Source organism: Pseudoliparis swirei, chromosome 22 (genome assembly GCF_029220125.1).
Source record: "Pseudoliparis swirei isolate HS2019 ecotype Mariana Trench chromosome 22, NWPU_hadal_v1, whole genome shotgun sequence".
Taxonomy (NCBI): domain Eukaryota; kingdom Metazoa; phylum Chordata; class Actinopteri; order Perciformes; family Liparidae; genus Pseudoliparis; species Pseudoliparis swirei.
Genome location: NC_079409.1, coordinates 21,208,749 through 21,236,218, shown reverse-complemented (window position 1 = coordinate 21,236,218; position 27,470 = coordinate 21,208,749). Strand labels below are relative to the sequence as shown.

General features: G+C 43.4%; 1 protein-coding gene across 3 annotated transcripts in view; it reads right to left on the bottom strand.

Moving 5' to 3' along the window:
• LOC130213370 (myelin basic protein-like) overlaps positions 1-27,470 on the bottom strand; it is a 48,165-nt gene that overhangs the window by 11,791 nt on the left and 8,904 nt on the right. For 2 of the 3 annotated variants that reach the window (XM_056444938.1, XM_056444936.1), the window contains exons 2-3: positions 21,206-21,262; positions 10,148-10,232 (exon numbers count right to left, since the gene is read on the bottom strand). In XM_056444938.1, coding sequence (XP_056300913.1) covers positions 10,148-10,232; positions 21,206-21,262 — 142 coding nt within the window. Of the gene's footprint in view, positions 1-10,147; positions 10,233-21,205; positions 21,263-21,363; positions 21,453-27,470 lie in introns of those variants that run through there. The other variant, XM_056444939.1, reaches the window with a different exon arrangement.

Genomic DNA, 27,470 nt, shown 5'->3' with positions numbered 1-27,470 from the left:
TGACTCGATTGTTGATCTAATGTTCTTTGCTTATCAATTCAATAAATGGACATCTAGACGTAGACTTCACTGTGTCTTCTGGATTAACTGATGTCATACATTAGAATGTGATTTAAGGTTAATTATCCTACAAGCTCACTCATGAAACTTCAGCCAGAGAGCCATACTGTAACACACACACACACACACACACCCTCCAGATTCTAATCCGTTCCTCCTTCAGCTCCCAAGTGGACATTTGTGCCACAATGTGTTCAAAACAACAACAACAACCATGAGGTGTTTTCTGAGATTCTGTGTTCACAATAAGAGTGACAGACCATCCTACAGCACGGTGCCTCCGGCAGGGTGCTGGGATATATTTTTTAGGATATTCTTCGCCTATTTGATCTCACATATAAACATTTGGGAGTTGTCGAGAGGCCGCACGGCAGCAACGCGTGTGTTGGGAAGGTCGGATGGGAAATGCATGAAGGCCCAGCTGAGCCCGGCGGACGAGGTGTGTTCTCCGCCAGCTGTGCCGAGTGACCACGAAGGCGGATCTTTCCCCGTTTCACCATTAAAAATAAACAAACGAGCGTGAGCCGTGAAGCGAAGATACGATGACAAGCAAACCGGCTGAGACACAATGTTGTGCCGGGTGGGAACTTCTTCATCCTTCTCAACGAGATCTTGACATATGACGCCGTAACCGGCCAAAGAGATGCATTTAATTTGAGTATCATCCGGAGGGGAAAGACTCGACTCGACTACTTTGGTATTCTCTTGGTTACCCATCATGCCCTCCTCCCCTTGGACTCTCATAGCTACAGACCCAGCTGCTAACACACACACACACACACAGGCCAGATGGGTCGAGGCCCGATGACGTGGCCTCCTGAACTTATGGCGACGCACAATCTCCTCCGACATGGCGGACACACACACGGCGTGCGTTTTCACCGGAGCGATCGGGGGGGAAAGCTGCCTACAGGAGGGAATACGTATGCACTCGACAGTGTGAGTGTTGTAGCTTTTGCATCTTGAGGTTTGGAAGAAAAAGGAAAAAAAGAAAGCGAAAGAAAGGGAACGAGATCAGAGGCGAGGAGAGTGAGTGAGGTGAGAGGGGACAGAAAGGGAGAATATGAACAATGGTGTCAAACCAGCGAACACTGGTCCACTGATGGGCTGCTGCCCTTTTAACAAACAGAGCTTGTGAAGGGGGAGGAGAGGCGGGGCTTAGGGTTGGCAGTGCCAGGCCGGAGCAGCTCGTGCCAGCCTCGGCCACGGAGACAAATGACTGAGCCACTGCACACATATACAGGACTGTCTCAGAAAATTAGAATATTGTGATGAAGTTCTTTATTTTCTGTAATGCAATTAAAAAAACAAAAATGTCATGCATTCTGGATTAATTACAAATCAACTGAAATATTGCAAGCCTTTTATTCTTTTAATATTGCTGATTATGGCTTACAGCTTAAGAAAACTCAAATATCCTATCTCTAAATATTAGAATATCATGAAAAAGTATACTAGTAGGGTATTAAACAAATCACTTGAATTGTCTAATTAACTCGAAACACCTGCAAGGGTTTCCTGAGCCTTGACAAACACTCAGCTGTTATAAATCTTTTTTTTTACTTGGTCTGAGGAAATATTAAAATTTTATGAGATAGGATTTTAGAGTTTTCTTAAGCTGTAAGCCATAATCAGCAATATTAAAAGAATAAAAGGCTTGCAATATTTCAGTTGATTTGTAATGAATCCAGAATGCATGACATTTTTGTTTTTTAAATTGCATTACAGAAAATAAAGAACTTTATCACAATATTCTAATTTTCTGAGACAGTCCTGTATATATATACATATATATTATCTATACATTATATTATGACCAATATATATATATATGACCAATACATATTATAGATATAACATAATATATATATATGTATATATATAGTATAATATATATATGAACAATATATATATATCTATAATATTTATGACAAATATATATATATACACAGTATAGACATGATATATATGATCAATATAAATATATATATGACCAATATATATATATATATATGACCAATATATACAATATATATGAACAATATATATTATATATATATGACCAATATATATAATATATATATTAAATATGACCAATATATATTATGTATATATAAAGCAAAAAATAAATAAATAAAAAGCCCACGGTTGCCATTTCAGTGTCGAGGGTCAGTAATGACTAATGGGTTGTGAATGTGTTGTGAAAGGTGAACAAAGGGTGGCAGCAGGAAAAGAAGGTAGAGAGCAGGTCATTACTTTGTGCCGGTGCGGACGCTGCTCCGTGACTCCCATGTTTTAAATGCCCCATTTAATACCAGACAATTTATAATACACACATTTGCAATAAAAGCCAACTCATATCCGACTGTGTAAAGCTGAACTATATGCTCAATATTCGGGCTGCAACTCACGATCATATACCTTTCAAATATTCCTTCATCATCATTCTATAAGATAAAAAAATAAATTTTTTGTGTGTATAAAAAACAATATGTAACATAAATAAATACATTTTCTATTCTTACTTTATAAAATGTCATTGCACTTGTTTAAATGAGTCGTTTTACTTGTGAAGCACTTTGCGCTTCATCTCCTGCCATGAAAAGGGCCCCATAAATAAAGTTGATCATCATTAAAGCTCGGGTCATATAAAGTGGGGCACATTTAAGTCGTTAACCTTTACAATGCCGTTAAAAAGGTTCATTACTTGACGTGTTTGGGACTTTATTTCAGCTAATAAGCGTTTGCTGGATCCGATGCGCGCACACACGCCGGCATCGGCGCTCTGCGGCGCGCGAGATCGCGAGCCGAGAAGTGTTAACGCGACACGTAGCGACAGAATGACATGCTGCTGTAGAGACGATCAATAACAGACGTTTAATTTAATAAAAGAACAAAGACGTCTTTAAGAAAAGGACCTTACATTACTTCTGCTGTAATCTGGCGCGATAGAGAAAATTACAGGGGGGCGGGCGGAGATATATATTTTTTTTAACTCAAAACTTTCTGGGAGCCATATATGCCGTCACCGGAAGAGCCATAGGTTCCCGACCCCTGCTCTAGCTGGTGAACGTGGTGCAGCGTTTAGCAGCTACACAGCCAGATGTTTCCCCCGGGAGCTAAAAGGCCCGTCCAGGGCAGTACATCAACAGGTTGGTGGAGACGAGACGACAAAGAAATGCTAAAGTTGCTCTGTATCCAAAATATAAGGGGAAAAAAACGCAAGAAAACAGCAGATCTTAAAAGAATAAAACATGATGCAGCGCCACTGACAGAATTGCAGGAGCAATAGTTTCTTGGTGTGACATCAACATCTAGAGGTCTGAACCGCTTCCTGTTCTCAGAGCTTGGGTAGAACTGGTTACCGAGGATCACTCCACACACCTCCAGGTGACAGAAAACTAGACTTATGACGAGGTTTTACGCTTTTATGTCGGAACATTGTTATGTTTACGCTTATTTTCCTTCTCAATGTGGCATGTGAAGCTCTTTGAATCATCTCTGTGTACAATACGCGTTCCACAAATGAAAACGTGCCTCGTCTGAACGGCTCCTCCTTGTGGAGGATCGACAGCGGGGAGCCAAATCTGTGAGATCTTCCCAAGTAATCATGGTTTGGGTTGTTTGAATGTGAATTCATTGAATGTTTATGTAACTCTTTTACGCTGTTCATCTGGTCACATGACATCTATTCACCTGTCCATCCTGGAGAGGGATCCTCCTCTGTTGCTCTCCTGAAGGGTTCTTCACCTCTTTTGTCCCTGGGAAAGTTTTTTTCTTCTTCTATTTCTCGGGAGTTTTTCCTGATCCGATGTGAGAGGTCAAAGGTCAGGGATGTCGTACGTGTACAGATTGTAAAGCCCGCTGAGGGACATTTGTAATTTTGGGCTGTATAAAATAAACTGAATTGAATAGAATGTATATTCAACCCGTTTATATAAATAAAAAACAAAAAACATTGTGAAGACTACCAGCTAATCGATGAGGTCATAGGCCACGCCTGGAGGCTCCAGATATCTGCATTTGATGAAAGCTCAAGTCACAAACCTCAAGCTCAACATCTCATACACACACACACACACAATGCCGCATTAAATCCATCATCTGGCTCCTCTTCATCTGCCGAAACTAAACCGTTATATTACATATCCACAAGACTTCACGAGGGACAAATCTCATTTCTAAACAAGGGCCCAAAAAAACTCTGATTCCGTCTTCATCGGGAGAATCTGCGAGGGGGGGGGGGGGGCATCTTCTGCCTGCTCACTCTCGCCCAGTAAGGAGGAGCACTCCGACTCACCCCACCGGGCTCAGACCGAATCAATGCTCCCTGAAGCAACCGGGAGGGGAGCCCGTACGGCGGGGAGCGAGTGATGACCGGCTCACAGCGGTGCAGTTCAGTCTGACCTCCGGAGGACGGATCCCAGAGGGAAATCGATCGGACTCGGACAAACAAACTCTGGACAGAAAAGCGATGGACATGTTCCAAGTCCCTGTCGCCCCTCGCTTTGTGCACCGATACACACAATACTGTTGCGTTTTAAAAATATTGATTCAAGAAGATTAGGAATAGAATCTAATTATGAGTAGTATTATTGATATTTTCACTTTTGTGCAAACACAGTATGTGAAGTTTTAACTCTGATGGAACTAGAATGAGCCAGTGTGCCATCGGGTGATGCAATTGTGTATAAAAATGCTCTGTTAGCAATTTCCAATACTTTTACAATATAAAAATGCATCAATTGTGAACGGTGGCACAATTAGATGTGGATATCGCGGGTATTAAAAGTTACAATAATAAATAATTCCACTTCCGGTCCATTTTTTATTCTATCTATGGAAGGATGTTGCTCAGCCGGAGCCAGCAACACATTTGCATTGTGTACCTCTCTCTGTCTGTACGACCCTTTCCATTGTTGCTGACCGAGTCCGCCCATAGCATGCATCTCTGCATCGAGTCGCACAGGGAACGAGGCATTCATCGGGCACTGAATGGGATGCAGAGGACAAAAGCTGACCGGCGTGTGTGTGTGTGTGTGTGTTTCACTCCCTGCAGAGGATCGTATAAGAGTAGTCCGACCATATTATTGTAAAGGTCTTCACATCAGTTGCTCTTCCTCCGTTGCATAAAGTGTGTGTGTGCTGCACCCAACAGCTGACGTGTTCTTAAAAACAAAACTCTGGACGTCAACATGCGACCTGTTCACTTTGGTCACGCGTGTACTTTTTGAATAATCTCTTATTTTATTCATTTAGCTATTACAGCCAGAGCGCCTTACTGTAACACACACACACACACACCTGCAGACACACACACACACACACACTTCCCAGCTGCAGCAGCATCATCACACACACACACACACACATAGACACACACACACACAGAGATAGAGCGGTGTTATTGCTTCACAGACAAGGTACAGTATCTTTTCACACACACACACACACACACTTCCCAGCTGCAGCAGCATCATCACACACACACACACACACACACAGACACACACACAGAGAGAGCGGTGTTATTGCTTCACAGACAAGGTACAGTATCCACACACACACACACACACAGAATTCAAAGGAGTGAAATAGAGTGAATCTGGTCTCTCACTCTTTCCTCTCCTCCGTGTGGTGAAGACATTCGTGACAACGGGAGAAGAAAAGAAGAAAAAAAAATCTACAAGCCCTCGTCTTCTGAGATCTACATTTTAATTCAATTAAGGGATATTAACAAATAATTGCCTCCTTCAGAGCTCCGTTCTCAGACTTTGAAAATCGTTTTTTTTTCTCCCTTTCTTCTCATAACCAACTGTGATGTGTGTTTGTTGGAGTTCACGGACGAGGCCCAGGACAAATCCATTCATCTCGTTTTCACCAGCGTGGGTGTAGGAGGGAAAGACTGAAGCGCGACAACAAAAGGAAAGGAATTATATAAGAAAAAGGGAAGGACAAGATATATATTTTTTAATTAAAAGATTGACCCCAAACCCTCTTTGCACTTCTTGCATCATTCGGTTTTATTTCTATATTTGAATGGAGAAAATCAAATTCTGCCCGGTCCGAGAAATGTACGTTGCGTTTATATTCGGAAGTACCGTATATATAGATATATATATATATATATGACCAATTAATATTATATATACATTATATTTATGACCTAGATATATATATGACCAATACATATTATAGATATATATAATATATATATATTTATGATCAATATATATATATATACAGTATATATATACATATGATATATATGATCAATATAATATATATATGACCAATGTTTCCTGAGAGGCGTATATTCGGAAGTACCGTATATATATATATTATATATGACCAATTAATATTAGATATACATTATATTTATGACCTAGATATATATATGACCAATACATATTATAGATATATGATATATATGATCAATATATATATACAGTATATACATATGATATATATGATCAATATAAATATATATATATATATGTGACCATTTTATCCTGAGAGGCAGATCGGAAGTTCACATGGTGCACTCCAATCTAAGCACTTCTGCAGGCAGTATGTGACTCTTGGGCCAGCTTTTATTTTCCATGTCATGTTTTGGCTAAAGTAGGAAATGTGTGCATTTAAATATACCCCCCCCCCCCCCCCCCATCCTCTCTCCTCACCTCACCCCGTGAGGAGGAAGGAGCAGTAACCCAGACAGAGTCAGGACGGGGCGCTCTGCCGCGGGCCGGCCCGGGTAATGGGGCCGTAATGGGCTTTTATCAGCCGCACAGCTGACGGTGGCGTTTGCCCTTCACTTGGGAAAGTAGTGCAAACAGGAAGTGCCGCATGGAGACATCCCCACAGTCGTGACACCTGCTGATGACGACTTCACCAAAAACGGGCTCCAATAAAGCGCCGCCGACCCGGCCCGTCGTAAACCGCTCGCCGTGTGCCAAGTTGGTGGCGATTCCTTAATCAACCCGATTGCTCTGGATTACTTCAGCCTTGACGCACGGCGAAGAGGAAGCCTTTAAAAGTCTCGCAGCAGAAATGTTCCCTCCCGTGAGAGTTCGGCACTGATAAGGAGAAAGGGTTATTTTGACACGCTGTCAGACCGCCGACTGAGCAAAGAGCCGGTTCAACATTAAGCACGATGGAAACGCCGCCGCTCTGAAGCGGGGCGGCGTTCTGATGGGTGACGATCAAACGCGGTACGGCTCCGACTCCCTTCGGAGCAAACGCCACGGCGAAGCCACGAATGAGAATGAGCGCGGTAGTCGCCCACAGGCACTTCCTGTTTCTAGTCGGCTGCTTACCTCGCGTTTAAAAAAAACTGATCGCACCTTTAACTAGAACGGGCACTCGGTAGAGCGCATACCTTCGCATATCACAAGATTGGGCATTGAATTATGAACATTTTGGCATAGTTGCATGCCAATTGGATACAAATTGACCGCGCAATGGTAACAAGATTTTGACCTTTTCATGACCTTGACCTTTGACCCGATTGATCCCGAAATCTAATCAAATGGTCCCCGGATAATAACCAATCATCCCACCAAATTTCATGCGATTCGGTTTAATACTGTTTGAGTTATGCGAGTAACACGCATACAAATAAATAAATAAATGGCGATCAAAACATAACCTTCCGCATTTTCAATGCGAAGGTAATAAACCTTTGCATTGGCTTCTTTGTGTCGGCGACGCGTTCCTCTTTAAATCGACCGCGTGCCGAGCATCAATTAAAGTGAATCTATCGAATAGCGTCCGCCGCCTTCGCCGTCCGCCGGGTGACATCGGCGAGATAGTGCCGGCAATGTGAATCGGGTAATCCTGAAAATCCCCGATGCTGAGCCACCGCTGGATGCTAAGTTAGTTAGCATAAATCGCCTTTAATAGCATCATCACCCACATGGACAGCTTTTCAGCCGTCGATCGGCCCATTTGGACATTATCCGAGTTCTTAACAGGATTATTAGGGATGCCCAATTTGTTTGTGACATTTGCAAAAACTCCAGAATGGCCGTTTAAACCAGAAGTGGTCATATTTCAACTTCTGGTGGACACGAGTTCCAGAAAATGTTCCAGTTGATTGATGCATTTGTAAAAACTAAAAAGACGTTAACTGGGTTATAAATGATGGGATATCTATGAAGACGATGGAAAGAAGCTCTTTGCCCTTCTTTGGAACGGAGCCATGAGATCCAGCTCACTCCAAAGAGCCGTGATGCTCCTCGCCACGCTGGACACATCAAATTACTCCGGTTATTAATTTTAGAATATTTGGCAACACAATTATCCAAGCGATGCAGAACATTTAATTCACAGTAATTCATTCTCATTAGCCAACACTCTGACTCGCATTACGGCTACTGGAGGCAACGGTGGCACCGAGAATAATACGACTCATGGTGAAATAATGTCTTTAAAAAGAGAGATAAAGGAGTAAAACAAAGAACACATTCTAAGAGCCTTAACGCAAACATGTTTTCAAAGTAATGAGCGTGAAACTCAAAGTTACGCGACTGGAAAAAACTTTCTCATCAAACTGTGATCTGCTCATCAGTGTCTCCATCCTCCCTCGTGGAGTGAAGCCGGACGCCACGGCGCCGCTCTGATGGCTCTGATGGCCCTGAGCCCCCCCCCCCGGAGAGAGTGTGATTCTATGCCGTTGATTGCATGTCGAGGACGTCTCTCCGTCTGCAGGTGACATGTCCCTCACCAGCACACCAGTGTAGTTGCATGAGAATCACCCTGGAGAGAAAGGGGAGGCGGCCCGGGGAGTGGTGCCCCCTGGTGGTGGCGGTGGTACCCGGTGACCTCCGTCATCGGAGAGGAGGTCGTGTCTATCTGGGAAAAGGCTCGCCACGTTTTTCAAAGCGCGAAGAGATTTTTAAACCGTCAAAGTCTCTCCGGTGGACAATCTTTAGAACGGGTTGCATCATTTTTTAAAAAGTTCAATCCAGTTTAATTTGTATAGCCCAATATCACGAAATACAAATTTGCCTCAGAGGGCTTTACAATCTGTACACAGAGGGCATCCCTGACCTTTGACCTCACATCAGATCAGGAAAAACTCCCAAGAGATAGAAAAACACGTTTCACGGGGGAAAAAAGGGAAGAAACCGTAATAATAATATTAATAATAACAATAATAATACAGCAACGCAACGCAGAGAGCGTAATACTCTCCAAATCTGACTTGATTAGTTACAACCGAGTCAATTTGCTGGTTACAGATATTAAAAATCGACAGTTGCCGGGTGATTCTTTGCTCATAATTTGAGTGACAGCACCATCATTTCATCCTCGTTGCAGCCGCCTATGAATCCATCTAATATTTGAAGGGAATCGTAATGTTTGGAGCGGTTTAACCTTTAAGAACGACATAGGATATCCACTCCCTCAACAAACACACACTACAATCCAACTATTATGTCTTGTGCACCTCGGCCGAGAAAACAAAGGAGGATGACACAGACGGGAGGAAACAGACTGCGCTTGTCTTTCCTTTCCCGATGTCTTGAACGCTCCACGCTCCTCCTCCTACACACACACACACACGGTCACCGTCTGGAACAATGCACAACTACCTTTCCTTCATTTTGCAAGGTTACACTCTTGGCATACCACGGGGAGACAGCCATGTTTGGCTTTGGCCGTTTCGCCACGCGTTTCATGTGAGGGAGAAGAAGAAGATATGGAGTCAAAATAGTCAAAAGTAGTTAAAAAGGAGCTCCCCTGTGAATGTGGATTCAAGGCGTGAGTCATTCCAGCTTCTGCAGGTTTCGTGATAACACAAGTTTCCCACTGTGCCTCCAGAAACTACCACGTCATCTATAAGTCATAGATTTTTTATATCTTAAAAATCTTTAAGCTTCCTTTGGACGATTAGTTGTAATATCTCCAGTCTAGCTTTCTTTGCGTTATGGCTCATTTGTGTGGAATACTTTCTATTGATGGCGAGGTTGCAAGTATAAAAAAAAAAAAACATGTTCATCGCTCCATTTTCGTTGTCTTTTAACGTTAAAAGTCAATATGCATGTAAATTGAATTTTCAAGACGTGGTTTTTGACCCCCTTACTGAAGACTTCGTCTTGTGGATCGGGTTCTTCTGCCGCCGCGGTCTGCACTGCTTCGGCTTCAGGTGACGGTTCAGGTGACGGAGCCTTTAACGGGAACACAGAAACACAGATTGAAGAGGTGAGGCGCCGAGGTGCCATGGCAACGGAGCAGAGGCAGAAACCAACAGAAGGGAGAGAGAGCGGGAGAACAACAGGCATCATTACGCCTATTTAGGCTTCATAATTGCAGCAGAATTATGTACAGAGAGCCATTCATATAATAAACAAAGATTCTACACTTTTTTTTTGAATGACACGCACGTGGAGATTTGCCCATTCTGAATATCTAATATTTCATCAGTCGTCGTTCATCAAAGCCCTGTGAGACTAATGGGTCATTTGTGATTCGAGGCTATACAAAGTAAACTGAATCAAATGTAGTTCATCATTTGGAGGCAGGATTCACGCTGTACGATGTCCATTCTCAAAACCCACCAGAACTGCTTTTAATGTGTTATTGTGTGCTCGATGTTCGAATTGTTTTCATTTATTTATTTTTTTATGGTAATTTTTGCTACTTTTATTTGATAGATTTTAGGATGTTTGAATTATGTGACCTTTACCTTGTAAAGCGCGATATAAGTTTAATGCATTATCATTAGGGTCTGAGCGATCCTAATAATAATTGCTTGGATTCTTATTATTATTCAGCTTTTTATTTTTCCACTTTGACCGCATATACGTACGTATCATTTTCCAAAACTCACCAAACTAGACGTAGGACCCTGACCTCAAAATTCTGTTTTCAAAGAGTGCTCTCTAGCGCCCCCTCAAAGTTTGACCGGCGCCGCCCCTCACCCGGAGTGTCCGATTGACTTGACATTTTTCACACATGTCCACTTGGACCTGCTCTACAAAAAAGCCTCTCATTGTGTTAAGCATCTATGTCCCAAATAACATTTTAGAGGCATGTCTTGTTCATATTATTATTATTAAAGCAAGAGGGTTAGGTGAGGCAAGACATTTTTAAAAATCTTTTACAGTTTTTTTCGATTGCTAAACGACAGCGGGCACAACTGGAGTCACATGTGCAAAACTCTAACTCCAGTCTGCACAGCAGCAGTTCATGTGGACCAAACTCTAGTTTGTTTTTCATTGCTTGAACACAGTTTTCAAAACTCTAACACTTATCCCATGACTTTAACCACAACCTGCACAACACTGAGGATCTACAGCACTTTGTTCAAATGCTAACACACTGCTGTCCAAACTGTGAACCACACATTCAAAACGGAATAGAGTTCAGCCTGGTGCCTCTCAAACACTGATGATTGCAATTTCAGCTGAAAGGCTAAGCAGGTGTCTTGTTTTAGACTTGTTAGTGAACACACACACACATATATATACAGTCGTATGCAAAAGTTTGGGCACCCCTGATAATCTCCATTACTTTCATCTATAAATTGTTGGGCATTTGGATCAGGAACTTCTTTGTCATATATATAATACTTCATGGACACAGTGATATTTTAGCAGTGAAATAAGGTTTATTTGAGAAACAGAAAATATGTCATTTGCATCATAAGAGAATTAGACAGATGCATAAATTTGGGCACCCCAACAGAAAAATCACATTAATATTTAGTAGAGCCTCCTTTTGCAAAAATAACAGCCTCGAGACGCTTCTTATAGCCTCTGATGAGTGTCTGAATTCTGGATGAAGGTATTTTGGACCATTCTTCCTTACAATACATCTCCAGTTCAGTCAGGTTTGATGGGTGCCTAGCGTGGACAGCCCGCTTCAAGTCACCCCATAGATTTTCAATTATATTCAAGTCTGGCGACTGGGATGGCCATTCCAGAACATTGTAGTTGTTCCTCTGCATAAATGCCTCAGTGGATGTGGAGCCATGTTTGGGCTCGTTGTCCTGCTGGAACACAACTCCCCCTAACTTCAGCTTTGTTACACATTCTAGAACATTATTGTCAAGAATTTGCTGGTACTGAGTTGAATCCATGCGACCCTCAACTTTAACTAGATTCCCAGTACCTGCACTAGCCACACAGCCCCACAGCATGATGGACCCCCCACCAAATTTGACTGTGGGCAGCAAGTGTTTCTCTAGGAATGCTGTGTTCTTTTGCCTCCATGCGTAACGCCTCTTGTTGTGACCAAAGAGCTGTAGCTTTGTCTCATCAGTCCACAGCACTTTGTTCCAAAATGAGCCTGGCTTGTTCAAATGTAGTTTTGCAGACCTCAAGCGAGCCTGTTTGTGGCGTGTGTGCAGAAAAGGCTTCTTCCGCATCACTCTCCCATACAGCTGTTCTCTGTGCAATGCTGAATGGTGGAGCAATGCACAGTGACACCATCTGCAGCAAGATGACCTTGCAGGTCTTTGGAGGTGGTCTGAGGGTTGTCCTTGACCATTCTGACCATTCTTCGCCTTTGCCTCTCCGATATTTTTCTTGGCCTGCCACTTCTGGCCTTAACAAGAACTGTGCCTGTTGCCTTCCATTTCTTAATAACATTCCTCACAGTGGAAACTGATAGCTGAAACCTCCGGGATAACTTTTTGTAGCCTTCCCCTAAACCATACTGCTGGACAATCTTTGTTTTTAGATCATCCGAGAGCTGTTTTGATGCCCCCATGTTGCCACTGTTCAGAGGAGAATCAAAGAGAAGCACAACTTGCAATTGGCTACCTTAAATACCTTTTCTAATGATTGGATGCACCTTTCTATGGAATTGAAGGCTTAACGAGTTAATCAGACTAATTATGTGTTGCAGTTAATCAGCGATTTAGTAGGTACAGGTATTCAAATCAACAAAATGATAAGGGTGCCCAAACTTTTGCACAGCCTATTTTTCACATTTGATTTAATTGCACACAACTAAATACTGCTACACTAAATATCTTTGTCTGGGAAACACCCCAGCACTCAGTGTTAACTAGAAAATGAATATTACACAACTGTGATCTTTTTTTGGTGAAGACAGAGTAAATTATCATGCAGCCTCAGAGGGGTGCCTAAACTTTTGCATACGACTGTATATATAGGTAGAGCTCAGAAAGACTCATTTTGGAAATGGAACAAGGAAGACGGGTTCGTGGAGGGAGAAGGGTGGCAGGTAGAGGGGGATGCGTGGAGGAAGACAAAGAGCTGTTATTCCAGATGAAATAAGGGCTCCACTTATAGAGCATGTCATGTAATGTCGTGAACCAAATGTTTGGTCACACCCACATGACCAAATGTCTCTTTTGGAAGCCATGCGTGCCGGATGTGAGGACACGAGTCCAGAGGACTGCCAGGGATGGATCAGGCCCTCCAGAAGGTTCTTCCCCAGGTGGCAAGAGAGAACATGAGATGTGATGTTGATGACAACATGTGGCCTGATGCTAGAGAGAGGCAGGATTAGCCCCTCAATTATTTGTTTGAATTATGTACTTTTAGTTTCTACCTTTGTTTTCTTAATTCTGTAATTCCTTAAATTACTACAGACTATTAAAGCAAACTGCTAATTTTCATTTACCTTAAAGAATTGTTATGTTCTAAAAAATTTAATAAATCATGTGAAAGAATGTCACTCTTTTCTTTGAAGAAAATATTACTTTGTTTGAAGTCACTGAAATTGTTCAAACTGTAAAGATGAAAAGTTAGTATTTTCTGTATTGGTGTTTGATGCTCGTGTTTTTACTCTCAGTGTGTTCTGAGTGACAGTGTGTGTTACCTCAGTGTGTGTTACCTCAGTGTGTTACCTCAGTGTGTGTTACCTCAGTGTGTTACCTCAGTGTGTGTTACCTCAGTGAGGGTTGTGCAGAGTGTTTGGCTGCACTGAGCGTGTTTTGAGCCATGTGTTAAGAGTTGTGTTGCTTGGAATGAGTTTTGCAGGTGATGTGAACTGTTTAGCTCAGGTGACTGTTGGTAGTGCAGACTGTAGTTAGAGTTTTGCACATGTGACTCCAGTTGTGCCCACTGTCGTTTAGCAATCGAAAAAAACTGTAAAGGTAGAATAGGCCCTTCTTTACAGACAGATAACAGATATATGTGTAGAAGTATTGATTGAGCTGTACCTCCCCGTCAGCTCCGGGCTGATTCATGCTGGCCATGAATTAAAGATGTTATATCGAGCTGTACAGGATTTTTGTTTTAACAGCACAAATTAAATCTCCCGTGTCATTTAAGTCTCCATGACATGTTCATTTATTTCCGTATTAAAGTGACTTGTTCTTATTGAGTGGTTCCTTATGTAGTACAGGGTTCATACACATGTTGACCAATGGATTTCCAAAATGTCCATGATCAAACATTTTGTGAAATCTCCGTGTATGAGTATATACCTGAAATAAAGAACACAAAGGAATGAGAGACAATAGTTTGATTAAAAGAATAAATATGTATAGAAATGTTTATGCTTTTAATCAAACTGCGTAAATGAACATATGAATATAACACATTTCCAGGACTTCTCCAAAACTTTTGGGATTGACATTTTTTAAAAGGACTTTTTCAGGAAAGGAAATAACTATATTTAAATTCCACGACTGTTCCAGGTTTTCTACAATCCTCCTCCTCCTCCTGCGTCCCCGGCTTCCACTTCCGAGTGGGTTTGCCAACATCGGGAATTAACACTGACGTTCAAAAACTGTGGGCAGGAGCTCCACTGTGACGTATCCCTGTGAGCCGAGAGCCGAGGGGGTCGAATGTGGCGAGCGAGCACTTAGCGATGCAAATCACGCCAAAAAAGGTCAACAATGTGCCACGCTTTTTAAAAATGGTCTTTGTCCACTCAATCATGTCAACAAATAATGCCAATTTGTTTGGACACAGTGACAATCAGACTCGATCAACGCTGGATTCCTTGCGCTCTTTGCACCGATGTGAGGTGGGCGGGGCTTAGCTTGTGTAACCCAATGTGATCGAACCACAGCCCGCGGCCCTGATGCAGCAGAATAGAGTGTTTTGAATGTTGAATTCGGAGAACACTTGAATTTCAATTATCTTACACGTTTGATTTTTTTCATGGTCATGAATATTTCGTGTTTTTAAGGAACACAAGTCCTAATTTCTACTTCAGATTTTAATACATGTGACTATTTCTCCATCCTATTTATGAGGAAATGTTCCCTTTTAACCGATGAGACACATTGTCCAGGGTTATTCCGGAATAACCTCAATAAAGCAACGCAGGAGCAAGACACACAGATGCACAATATTTCATTTTTGTGTGCATTGTGCATCACCTTAAAACACACACACACACACACGTCTTGCCATCATTAAAGTCACTAAACTTCTGTTATATTTTTAACAAAGCACACCCACGCACATAGCATCATATTATTATTATGCGGCTGTCTCATATTTAAATTCAGCCTTGCACTTTTCATAAGTGTACAAAAATATTTGCAATGCAAATAGCAAATCCACATTCCTGAGCCGCCGATGACGATTGGACGCCCGTTGAACTGATATTGTTGGAAGCTGCTGGGGCAACTCATCGGAGTAATGGGGGGGGAGAACCATTAGTATCTTAACCGATGAAATATGCACCGTATTCGTGCCCCATCATTTTGCATTTGCTGATTAATTCAGGCACTTGCCTCAAACACCTCATGTCCATGCCTGCTGGATGTCACATGGTGCAGAGACGGAGGTCTCCATCATCATGAAGCCAGCAGCAGATTGCAGTCTAGTGCAACTCGCCTAGTTCGTTGGAATAGTGCCAATCACACTTTTGGTGTATTTCTCTGAGCTGCAGACCAGCGTCTGAAATACAGCAGGGCAAAGGGCAAAACTGCCCCTAAGAAATATCATTTTGCCCCTAATATCACTAGGAGAGGCAAAAAATGCCCCCATAATTTCCTCTAAAAATGTAATGAACTTAATGACACGGTCCAGTGGCCATATTATGTTTTGATTAAGTATATTTATTATTTTTGGAACAAAGGTTAAATGTTATTTTCCAAGTTTCAAAACGGGCTCCCCAATTTATGTTTAAATGCCCCTGGGGGCCCCCAAAAAATATGTACATTTCCTACCCTGCTGCATACACTGTATCCAGTTTCACTTCTTATTTAAAGGGTTTACTCAATAATGACAAAATAATGCCGGATAGTGTGGAGTGTATTAAGTTACTTTAATGACGTCATGATTTCCCCCACCAAAAAATGTCTCCCTTGAATCAAGGAACCCCCTTTTTTTTAAAAATAAATCTAAATTTAAGTGGAAAATCTGCCCCTTTTATCACTGCCCACGAGTGTCTCGGCTGTTTGCTCTGCTTTAAAGATAAACGCTAATGTTTGTGAGCACATTTGCTTGTTTGATGGCCGTCTCCGGCGAGAACACTCAGCCCTCTGATCTCCACGCGGCGCGACGGGCTGGTGTACGGCGTTCAAAGTGCCTAAGTACTCCTCGTGTTTGAGTAGGTACGAGGGGAAAAGAAGAGTGCAGCCATTCGAAGAAGAAAAAAATAAATAAAAAACGCCTTTGGGGACTCGGCTGATTTGAGAATCTCAAGGGATCCTCTTCACCATCTGTGGTTAGGCGATAGCTCCAGCGCCTCGTCCTGTTCACCCTCTCGGAAGAATGATTGGATCATCTCCTTATCGCTAAGATATGAAGAGCACCAGACACACTGTGTCTATACCAGTCGTATATACCGTCTCATCCAAATAGATAGATAAAAAAACTTTGAGCCGAGCGAGGGCGTTTCTGGTTAAAGACGCAACGGGGTGCGGAACAGACTCGAGGTGAGAAAAGTGCACTTATGATTCAGATGAGGACGGATCTCACAGAGAAGGCCAGAACAAGCCTGCTGGGCTGGTGCCGACACACAGAGCGCTCTCATTGGATACAATAGAGAGGCTGAAGCCTGAGAGGTCTGCTGAGCCTCAAGCTCCCTCATCTGGAGACTGCAGTCTTCAGTCCAGCAGTCCCAGTATTAGGGCTGTGTGACAACAAGTGGTTTTGGAAGTGGCGGACCACGTATGAATTCACCTTACATCAAGCACCAACTGCTCAGCGATTCAGATCTAGAATCCCTTCTCTGTGTCTCTGACATGGATGTTTTTTATTCTGTCCATTTTAACAGAGTTCTTCCTCATTTTATTTGCTTTGTCCATTTTCTTGTCGTTGCATGTCTTGTTAGTACTTGACGACGTCTAAGAGTATATTCTCTATTCTCATTATTAATTGTGTGTGCACCCTTTGGAAAGCGTAAATATTGTACGAACATTGAATATGTAATCTTGTGTTTTTAGGTATGTTTTATGACATCATGCCTCTCGGGACTAAAGATGAAACATAGCCTCTACATGAAATATTTGTTATAAATATGCACTGTCCCTTATCAAATAAACCAAAGTTAAACAGGATTTGTTTTAAAAAGGGAGAGGCTCTAAACCTGATGAATTAAAAACATCGATACCTGTGAGAAAGTAAGGCGGACACACAGCGGTCGACGTTAGTGTCGAGGTTTTCAAAAGGCTTCCCAAAACCAAAACACCGGACTGAAAGTGCACGAGATGAATCTCTGTCATGAATTGATTGTACAGTTATTTTTGTTGCAGTTGGCACCCACCTTCACACTGAGTGCAGCTCATTTGAGCAATAAGGTACTCGAGGCAGTACTGTATGGTCAATAATGTCCGCTTCAAGGGTGTTGTTAGGCAAACCCTTGAACATTATTGACGATACAGTACTGCCTCGAGTACCTTATTGCTTTTATAATACGGTTGCGTGCGACATTATAAATAGTAAGTAAACAGTAAGCTGCCTTTCAGCACAAAATACTTGTCGCCACCAAAAATTGTGTATCGCACTTCAGTAGCCGAGAGAAAATAGTCCCACACGGAAAGTCGGAATCCGTGAATATCTTTCCAACTTTGTTTTGTCGTGTCTCTGACGTCTACGGGTTTTTTACCATGCCAACAAAAACACTGTTTTTTAAAGAACCATTTCCTTAAAGAGTTCTTCAAAGAACATAGAACGTTGTCTCAAAGAACCTTAGCAAATGGTTCTTTAAGGCCCCATATCTGGTTCCACAAAGAACCTTTCAAGCCATTTCCTTAAATAGTTCTTCAAATAACCTATAAAGGTGTCTCAAAGAACCTTCAAAAAATGGTTCTTTAAGGCACCAGTTCTGGTTCCACAAAGAACCTTTCAAACCAGGGTTCTTTAAAGAACCATTTCCTTAAAGAGTTCTTCAAATAACCTATAAAGGTGTTTCAAAGAACCTTCAAAAAACAGTTCTTGAAGGCACCATTTCCAAAATGGTTCCTCAGTAGGTGATGGTTCTTCGTAGAACCACAAAGTCTTTTAAAGAACCATTTAAAGATCATTATTTTTCTGTGTGTAGAAACCTGAGCACATTTTTTGTTTTCTCACTACAATTGAGTCCGCTCACTTTGGCTGGGCAGGAAATATCTCAACATGATATGTCACATAGTTTCTTGCTGCCAGAAATCGGTACAAACAACACGAGTTCTGCACCAATCGGAGGCTGAGACTTGTTGGCATTTCGAGAAACATCGGTGCAAAATGTGCTTTTGTTGTCAGGAACAAGCGCCGTGTTATTCATCCGCGTGGGATTTGAGGCCTTAAAAATATCAGCGCTGTGAGAATGTCAGCGATATTTAGTCAGAGGCGCTATTGAGGTGTGACAAAGGGAGGCACGGGTACATTTTCAGGGAGACTGGGAAAGGGATGGAGACTCGGACAAACGGCGCCTGAAACGCGGCCCGCTTTCACTCCGTCACGCCGTGTTCCTGCTCCACTGTCACTATGACAACTGCCTGTTTTTGCCAGACCTTTAGATTGACTTTGATGTCATGATAATCAAACCCGAAGAGAGAAGGGGGGACGGACAAATAGTAAATAGACGAGAGAGAGGTATACAGTTATTAAAAGCTGATTAAACAACGCGGCTTCAGCCAAATTAATCCACTTCTCTTGCTCCTGCCCCTCCCGCTCCAGAGTGTGCTCTGCAGACGAAGGAGACAAATCATCTGCGGGCTGAACCATCAACCCCCCCGCCCATTACAGTCACTGGGCACAGACAGGCTGTTTTCCCTCTTTCTTTCTTCTACGCTGCAGCTCCACAGACCCTAATGCTGTTTTTCCTTTCTCCACCACCTTAATCACAGTGTGGCGAGAGGGCTGCTCAGCGCAAGCTAGAAGACTCGTATTAGTACCTCACAATGAAAACTCGTATTCGGCCTTCTCGATGAAAACTCTGATTCGTCCCTCACGATGACAACTGGTATTCGTACCTCACAATAAAAACGTTTATTCCTACCTCACGATGAAAACCTGTATTCGTCCTTCACGATGACAACTCGTATTCGTCCCTCACACTGAAAACTTGTATTCCTACTTCACGATGAAAACTCAGATTCGTCCCTCACGATGAAAACTCGTATTAGTACCTCACAATAAAAACTCGTATTCGGCCCTCACGATAAAATCTCGTATTAGTACCTCACAATAAAAACTTGTATTCCTACCTCACGATGAAAACCTGTATTCGTACCTCACGATGAAAACTCGGATTCCTACCTCACGATGAAAACTCGGATTCCTACCTCTCGATGAAAACTCGTATTCGTCCCTCACGATGGCCTGAACCCATTACATCCGCTGCGTTTGAAAAGCTGTGACAAAGAGGACTTGAGCAAAGCTGCGGTTAATTGCACGATGTCATTAAATCAAATTGCTGTCCCAGTTCGAGCCAGATCCTCCATCCATAAAGGCCACAAAAAATGAAATTCAAACCCAAATCTCTCAAGCTTATTTACTCCATTTAATCGCTGCGCTATTAGCCGCGGGACATTTTCTGTCAAGCGCTAACCCTGTGAGGTGCCTAACGACTTTGTTTGTCCAAGAATAAAATCACACTTCATTTATTACTTCCGGTTTAAACTTAAAGGACATGCAGAGGCTTTAGTTTCCTCAAGCTTATAGGACAAACCCACAGTTCCATGTTGAGCACCGGCAGCAACACTGGAAGCAATCTCACACCTATCGGTTCAGAACCAATCAGTCATTTCTAGATGGTGCCAAATTGTTGCTGCTGTGGGGGAAAAAAATGAATTATTTGGTGCTATATCATCAATGTCAGACAGCTGAGCTTTTGTGCACGCAGCCTAACAGAGCCCTGGTGACCACCGGGCCAAAGCTAATGGTTGGGGGCCTGGAGAGGTGTTTAGTGTCAGCCTTGATGGACACAATCCCCTATTAATTTCCCTCCACTTCAAATGGTTTTACCTCGTGGAGCACCGTTGGGACGAGGCTATTGGTTTTGAGTGGGTTATTATAGGGCGACCCCGCAAGAGCCACGGAGACCCGCCGTGACCCCAAAAAGCTACCCCTCGGACGGACACCGCACTCGTAATAGTAGGGGGGCAAAAATACAAAAATGATGCATAGACGTGAATGGATGTGGATGGACATCCGCCTCATCCCCTCCCTCTGCACAGATAACACCTCCATGTGAAGCGATGAGCATCAGTGCTGCTAGAGTATGAAGAGAGAGGAGGATGAAGGAGTATGAAGCGTCGCCCGTGGCGGTGTGATCACCGTTAAAAAAAAAAAAACAGCAAAAACGGATTTGTGATCCAAGTGCCGGAGGTGAGCGAATCAGTTGTAACCACATAACACGTAGGCGTGCTCAGGAATATCTAAGGTCTCTTTGAAAAGCTCGAAGAAAGAGAAATAATTGCAGATCTTTATCCGAGACCCTTGAGATAAAGACACAAAAGAAGAACGTCGTGATTTGAAACCGGTGTTACGTAAGCTCTCAGAAGACGTCCAGGACTCGCCGTGAAGCGGTTTAACGGTCGGACTGAAGAGAGCTGAAGGCCATAAATCAGAACGAGCCAACAGAGTCCAAAGTCCTGCTGCTAAAGGCCGGCGCTCACGCTGATAAGCTGAGAGGAAAAGTCTCCGACGCACGCTTCGCCCTCAGGCCGTCATTTGAAAAAAAAAAGAGAGCTTATGCACACACACACACATCCAAAAGGTATTATTATTCCGATTGCACCGAAAGAAACAAGATCACCTGCCGCTGGGACTCTTACCTGGCTGCCCGTGGGTGACTCCCTCTTTCCGAGATGCTGGCCCATGCTGCTGGCAGGCTGCAAGCAAAACAGAGACTGTGTTTACACCGGGAGACGACTGCAACGAGCACATTATGTGACCGTTCTGTCCTCCTCCTTATCTAAGCAAGGGGGGCTACCTCTTGAGTGTGAAACTGTATCACCAACACGCACGCAAATTAAAAAAAACACACTGGTGCGTTTGCCAGTCTGAGTGAGCTTTGTTTTTTTGGGCTGGTGCGAAAAAGCCGTCAACGACCGATCAGCTGACCGGCGGCCGCGATAAAGAGAGGAGGGTTGTCGGTGCGCTTCCAAGCCTGTTTTATTTAAGTCGAAGAGAAATGTCACGAGACTGCACCGGGTGTGATCAACGGGTAATACTCAGGGTCGCTCAAGGCAAGCGGCTCAAACCCTCAGCCCCTCCCGAAAGATAAGCGAAGGGTTTTCGATGAAAGACATTTTGGAAACGGGGCAAACTAAAATTCTCTTTCTCCTGTAATATTACGATGGGGTCGCTGCCTTCCACCGACACATGCAGGACGCTGTTTTTCCACAACAGGAAGATCCAGCGCGGATGTTTTTGACGCACGTTCGTGTCAGCGCGGTTGCGTTGATCTTGCGTGAGTATAGGCTAAGCGCCCGTTTACAACCGTGAGCTGCTGAGCTTGTGCTCAACTGGTTTGGCCGACGACCACGAGGTCGCCGTGGCCTTAAGCGTACGTCGCTTGAGCGTTTATTTTCCTGCAAACTTTAACGGGACCCTAATTTACCAAATGACAAAGCGTGCTGTATTGTAATGTAGAAGGCCATTGGAAAACGGGCACATTCAAGAAACTTCTGCTTCTGCTTTACGTCATTGAGCTGACGCTTTTATCCAAAGCGACTTCATGTTACATTCATACACCGTAGACACAGCTACAGGGAGCAATTCAGGGTCAAGTGTATTGCTCAAGGAGCACACCCACTAGGGCGGGGATTGAACCGCCAACCCCCCGATTGAAAGACTTCCCGCTGACCCGCAGTCGCCTCGCTTCCCTTCTAGGGTTGGGTACCGAAACCCGGTGCCAATATGGTACCGGTTCCAATACAACCGGTATTACCCGGACCGAAACGCAACGCACATTTCGGTGCTTCTTTCCGGTGCCTGAGCCGATTGAAATTGAAAAAAACTATTGTTGTGAACTTCTCTGGTGACTCCGCCCTGTCAGCAGGTTGCGATAGCCTCTCATATTTAAGTTTGACAGCGGAGGCTGCGCCGTGTGTGACTACGTGAACCCGTGTCGAGCACACCGGCGTCAGGCTGGACGCGACCGGGAGGCCGTCACCGGTCCCCCTGAACACGGGGAGACCTATTATGACAGCAGCCTCAACTCAGATTAGTACCGTAACGTTGATTGCAAGTCTTGCATTCATAAAAGTAGGCCAAGATAATGCATGTGTGTTGTATATTTACATATATATTTTGTTTTGTATTTTACTTTTATACTTCTATATCTTTCATCCCTGTTTTTTATATTTTGTGTTTTGTTTTTATTCTTGTGTGTTGCTGCTACTGTCACGACAAATTTCCCCTTGGGGATTAATAAAGTATATATCTATCTATCTATCTAAGATATAATAAATTAGCCATTATAACCATGCTTAAGCTAGCTCGTAGCTAGCGCGAGCTACGAGCTACGAGCTACGAGCGTGACAGTCTGCTATCAGATGTGTTGATGTCCAGCGGTCCCGGCTGTATACCCGGTGTTACCGGGAATATAATGACGGAGGAATAAAGACCGTGGGGCGTCACTTTGTTTCAGTGTAACTCTCGCTGTCAGAAGCAAAACTTTATTTGTCACGTGTCATCTTCAGTCCCTCTGATTGGTTGTTCTCTTTGCCCATCAACACAGTGACAGGATTAACCCTATAAAGTCTGCACATGACAATACATATCACATATAATGGAGAACATATATTGTGTATGTTAACAGTCTGATATCCGTTGTGTGTCGGTGCTCCATGATAACGGCTTCTACAGGGAATATGGCCGAAGAGGTTTTTAATGTCCTCATTGTGCGTTTAAAAAAAAAAAGTATCGGTTCAGGCACCGGTATCGTTTTAAAAGTACCGGTTTAGCACCGGTATCGGAAAAAACCCAAACGATACCCATCCCTATTCCCTTCGCTGCCTGCGTTGATCAGCCTGCCGGCGCTGCAGCTCCTTCGACGGCGTCGTCGTCCCTGAATCTGATGCCGAATGCAAATTAGTCCAATCCTGCCCAATTATCCGCTGCTGCGTCATTTGAATGTATGTTTGGTGTTCATGGAAACCAAAAAAGTGTGCTATTTTATCACAAATGCGGCTTAATTACAGCATTTTACGGTAATTAACGACGTTAATGACAATATACACTACCGTTCAAAAGTTTGGGGTCACTAAGAAATGTCTTTATTTTTCAAAGAAAAGCACTGTTTTTTCAATAAAGATAACATTAATCAAAAATACACACGATACATTGTTAATGTGGTAAATGACTATTCTAGGTGGAAACATCTGGTTTCTAATGAAATATCTCCAGAGGTGTATAGAGGCCCATTTCCATCAACTATCACTCCAGTGTTCTAATGGTACATTGTGTTTGCTAATCGCCTTAGAAGACTAATATCTGATTAGAAAACCCTTGTGCAATTATGTTAGCACAGCTGAAAACAGGTATGCTGGTGATATAAGCTATACAACTGGCCTTCCTTTGAGCTTGAAGAACAAAATTAATACTTCAAATATTAATCATTATTTCTAACCTTGTCAATGTCTTGACTATATTATAATCAATTTTCAATTCATTTGATAAATAAAAGTGAGTTTTCATGGAAGACACGAAATTGTCTGGATGACCCCAAACTTTTGAACGGTAGTGTAGGTAATTGAGCAGCACTAAGAGGGGGGGGGGGGGGCACATGTGAGGTTGTGTTGGTGATTAGTGTGTCACTGAAACTTTTTTCCCAAGAGTATTAAACTAAAGCGCTTCAGTAATGAAACATAGAGTAAACTGAGGGAAAAACAGGTGTACCGACATGTCCTGGGAGTGAGACATGTCTGTGAGCTGAGGATACGAGGTCTCAGGTGAGCTTTCATTCTCAAAATGCAATAACTCCAGCAAATAAGAACTGTTGTTTATAGACTTAAAAGGAGCAGGTTGGAAAAGGTGTAGAACTCCGCCGAGTATTACATGAATCATCATCTCTGCACTCGCAATCCAAAGAAAGAAATTAAATAAAAAATGTTCCCGTCTCCCCTGGATGTTGGGCTTCAGGGAGAGTTTTTGCAGACGTAAAAAAAAAAGAGAAAAGGATTCCATCATAATTGGCACTTATTTCCTTTTCTGGCACTTGTCAGAAAAAGTTGTCTAACATGTTTATGCTACACTACGGTTCATGCAAAAGAAGAAAAAGGTAGGTTTATATAGGGTCCACGTTGAGGTTTGGACCGGGCGTATACACTTCTCGGCCGGCTGCTCAGCCAAGAACACAGGATACTCCCCGTGCTGAAGAATGCTGAAAAACTATCTTAATTCAACTGCATGAATGCGGACCGTGTCGGTTTTTATTATTCACATTTAAAATTGCGCAAGCCTCTCATATTCCCTACGCACTAGTCAAATCAGTGGAAAGATGAGAGAAATATGTTCATCGGGACTTCGAGCAATCCAAAAATGTTCAATCATGACGGTGCATAAACACGAAGCAGTGAGAGACGCCGTCCCATCATTACGTCGTCCTCTGAACGGGAAGCACGGGGGAGCGGTGTTTACTGCCGGCGGCTGCTTTAGCAGTGCTTCAACATTCACTGAAGCAATTAAAGAAACCGGCTCCCAGGAACGAGAAAACAAGAGCCAAACAAGAGCCGCTTTCTCTTCTGATCAGCGGCCTGATTATAATGTAGCCCACTGATGCCTCGACGGAGCGGGGAGCAGCCGTCTCTGAAATCAGCTCATTAATGAGGGTCGCCTGAGAGCCCCGAGCGCGCGGCAGAGTTACTGTGATCACGAGTCGTCACGTATTTGCCACTTTGGGCAGGTAGCGTACGACGGGTTTTTATTTTTTCTTCTCGAGCTTTTTTTTTGCCGATGGAAACGCGGTATAGGGGAGAGAGCCGAAGCAGTGGTGGGCAGGGATGCTGGGATTTGCTGCCCAGTTTAGAGCTCTCAAGGTGCGTTCACACCAAAAGCGAAGCTATTTTTTCGCGCCACCGAATCCCATGAGAAGTCAACGTACAGACGCGTGTGGCTGCGATAGACGCAATATTTTTCCGGGCGCCGCGTTTGGGGCGACGCGTTTTCAGCGGCGCAATTTTCGCCCCGAGTTGAAATATTTCAACATTGAGGCGGTAATCTCGCAACTCGGGCCAATCAGCTCTCGAGTTCCGCTCTCGTAGCTGGAGGCGGAAGTCTTTCAGACGTAACAGTAACTTCATCGGTGAAAGTGACCCAGCTGAGTGAGCCTACGGGTGATGTCATGAACCCAAACACGAGGGCGTTAGTGTGTGGGACGTCCACGACAAGTATAAAGCAGAACTAGTGGTGAGTTATTCTGGTGGATGAAGGAGATGATAACGGTCTTTACGGAGACGAGACACGGAGATAAGCCCCGCCCCTCGCGGAGCGTCTCAACGCTTATGGCGAGAACACGGCGAATGGTCGAGCGAGTAAACTCACGCGTTTTGGGGCGACGCGAAAAATAGTTTCGCTTTTGATGTGAACGCACCTTAGCTATCCCTATCAGGACTTCCATGCTGATGCAACAAAAAAGCAGCTATACGACGGCACCACTCTGCAAAGGTCAGGGGCAAAAAGCATACCGATCGAGACCCAGAACGTTTTAAAAATGGCGTTCCCTTTCTTCGGTTGTAGAATCATCAAAACGCGCACGCCGTGGCACGTTTGAGATGTCTGTGGTGTTCAGCAGCTGGACTCAATACATTGAACAGACAGCGCTTGACTCTCAGGGGCTTAGAGTCCTCGCTAAAACCACAACGTCTGAAGTATGTGGAGAGATCGATGACACCCGTTTGTTTACTTGGTCACAGCCATTTGCTCTTTAAAGGGTTACAGCCCTTTTTGATGACGCAAGAAACATGCGTTGAGGCTACGCGAGTGCTAGATCGGCCCCGATTGACTCAGACAACACGAGACCGGGATGCATTTCGATTGACTCCCGACGGCTCTCAACATGTCGACGTCTCAGCCACTGTTGCGAACAGCGTGTACGTGAAGGGGGAACAGGAGGTGTGGAGGGGGGTTACGCTTCCTCTACGGCGCCGTGAGTCGTATCTGCCGACCCGTAAGCTAGCCGACCCGTAAACTAGCCAGGGAGGCGCTATAAAAATTGCACGTCAACCAAGCAAGGAGTAGCTCGGATAACACGACAGACGGAGGTGTATTTATATGTTTTACTGCTTTAATAATGCTCTAAATCAGGGGTGTCAAACTCATTTTCACCGTGGGCCGCATCAGCATCATGGCCGCCTCTTAAAGGGCCGGTACTGAAACTCTGTATGAACTACTCCCGAACACATTGTTAAATAACTCATTGCATTTGATTGTTCGAGAGTAGGAATATTGTACACAAGAACATTTCTCTAATATTATAAAACAAATCCATTGAATTTGTCACCTTCAAAATAAAAGCATGGGATACAAAGGTGATCATATGTCTTTCAAGCCATCAGGGGCCACATAAAATGACGTGGTGAGCCTTGTGTTTGACACATGTGCTCTAAATGTTGCGTACTGGCCCTTTAAATAGGCCTAAGCTCCTTCTGTTGCAAGTTTTCCTTTAGGTTCTCGTTGCACCAACAACAGCCACAGTACGGCTTTAAGCAGTTTAAAGGAATGAAACGACCAGAGAGAATATTGCACAACTTCCACTAGGAAAACAGAGCTTCCCGATTAGTGGATATATATACCTCACTTATGAAGAAAAGGACTTTGGCGTATTTAGCTGGACCTCCGTGACACAGCCAGCCACGAGACACAATTTGAAAGCTATCGTAATTTTTAGTCACGACATTCTCCAAATACATAAGGGCTTAACATTGATTTGCTCTAATAACACCATAGAGACAAATGAATTAGAAAAAAGCCTTAGTGAACTCAGAGAATGGGTTGAACCATTTCCTGGAAAGCACAAACTAAGTAGCTATAAAAAAAAATTAAAAAATAAGCTGAAACTCCTTGATGCTTAAACAAAAAAGGGCCACCACTGTA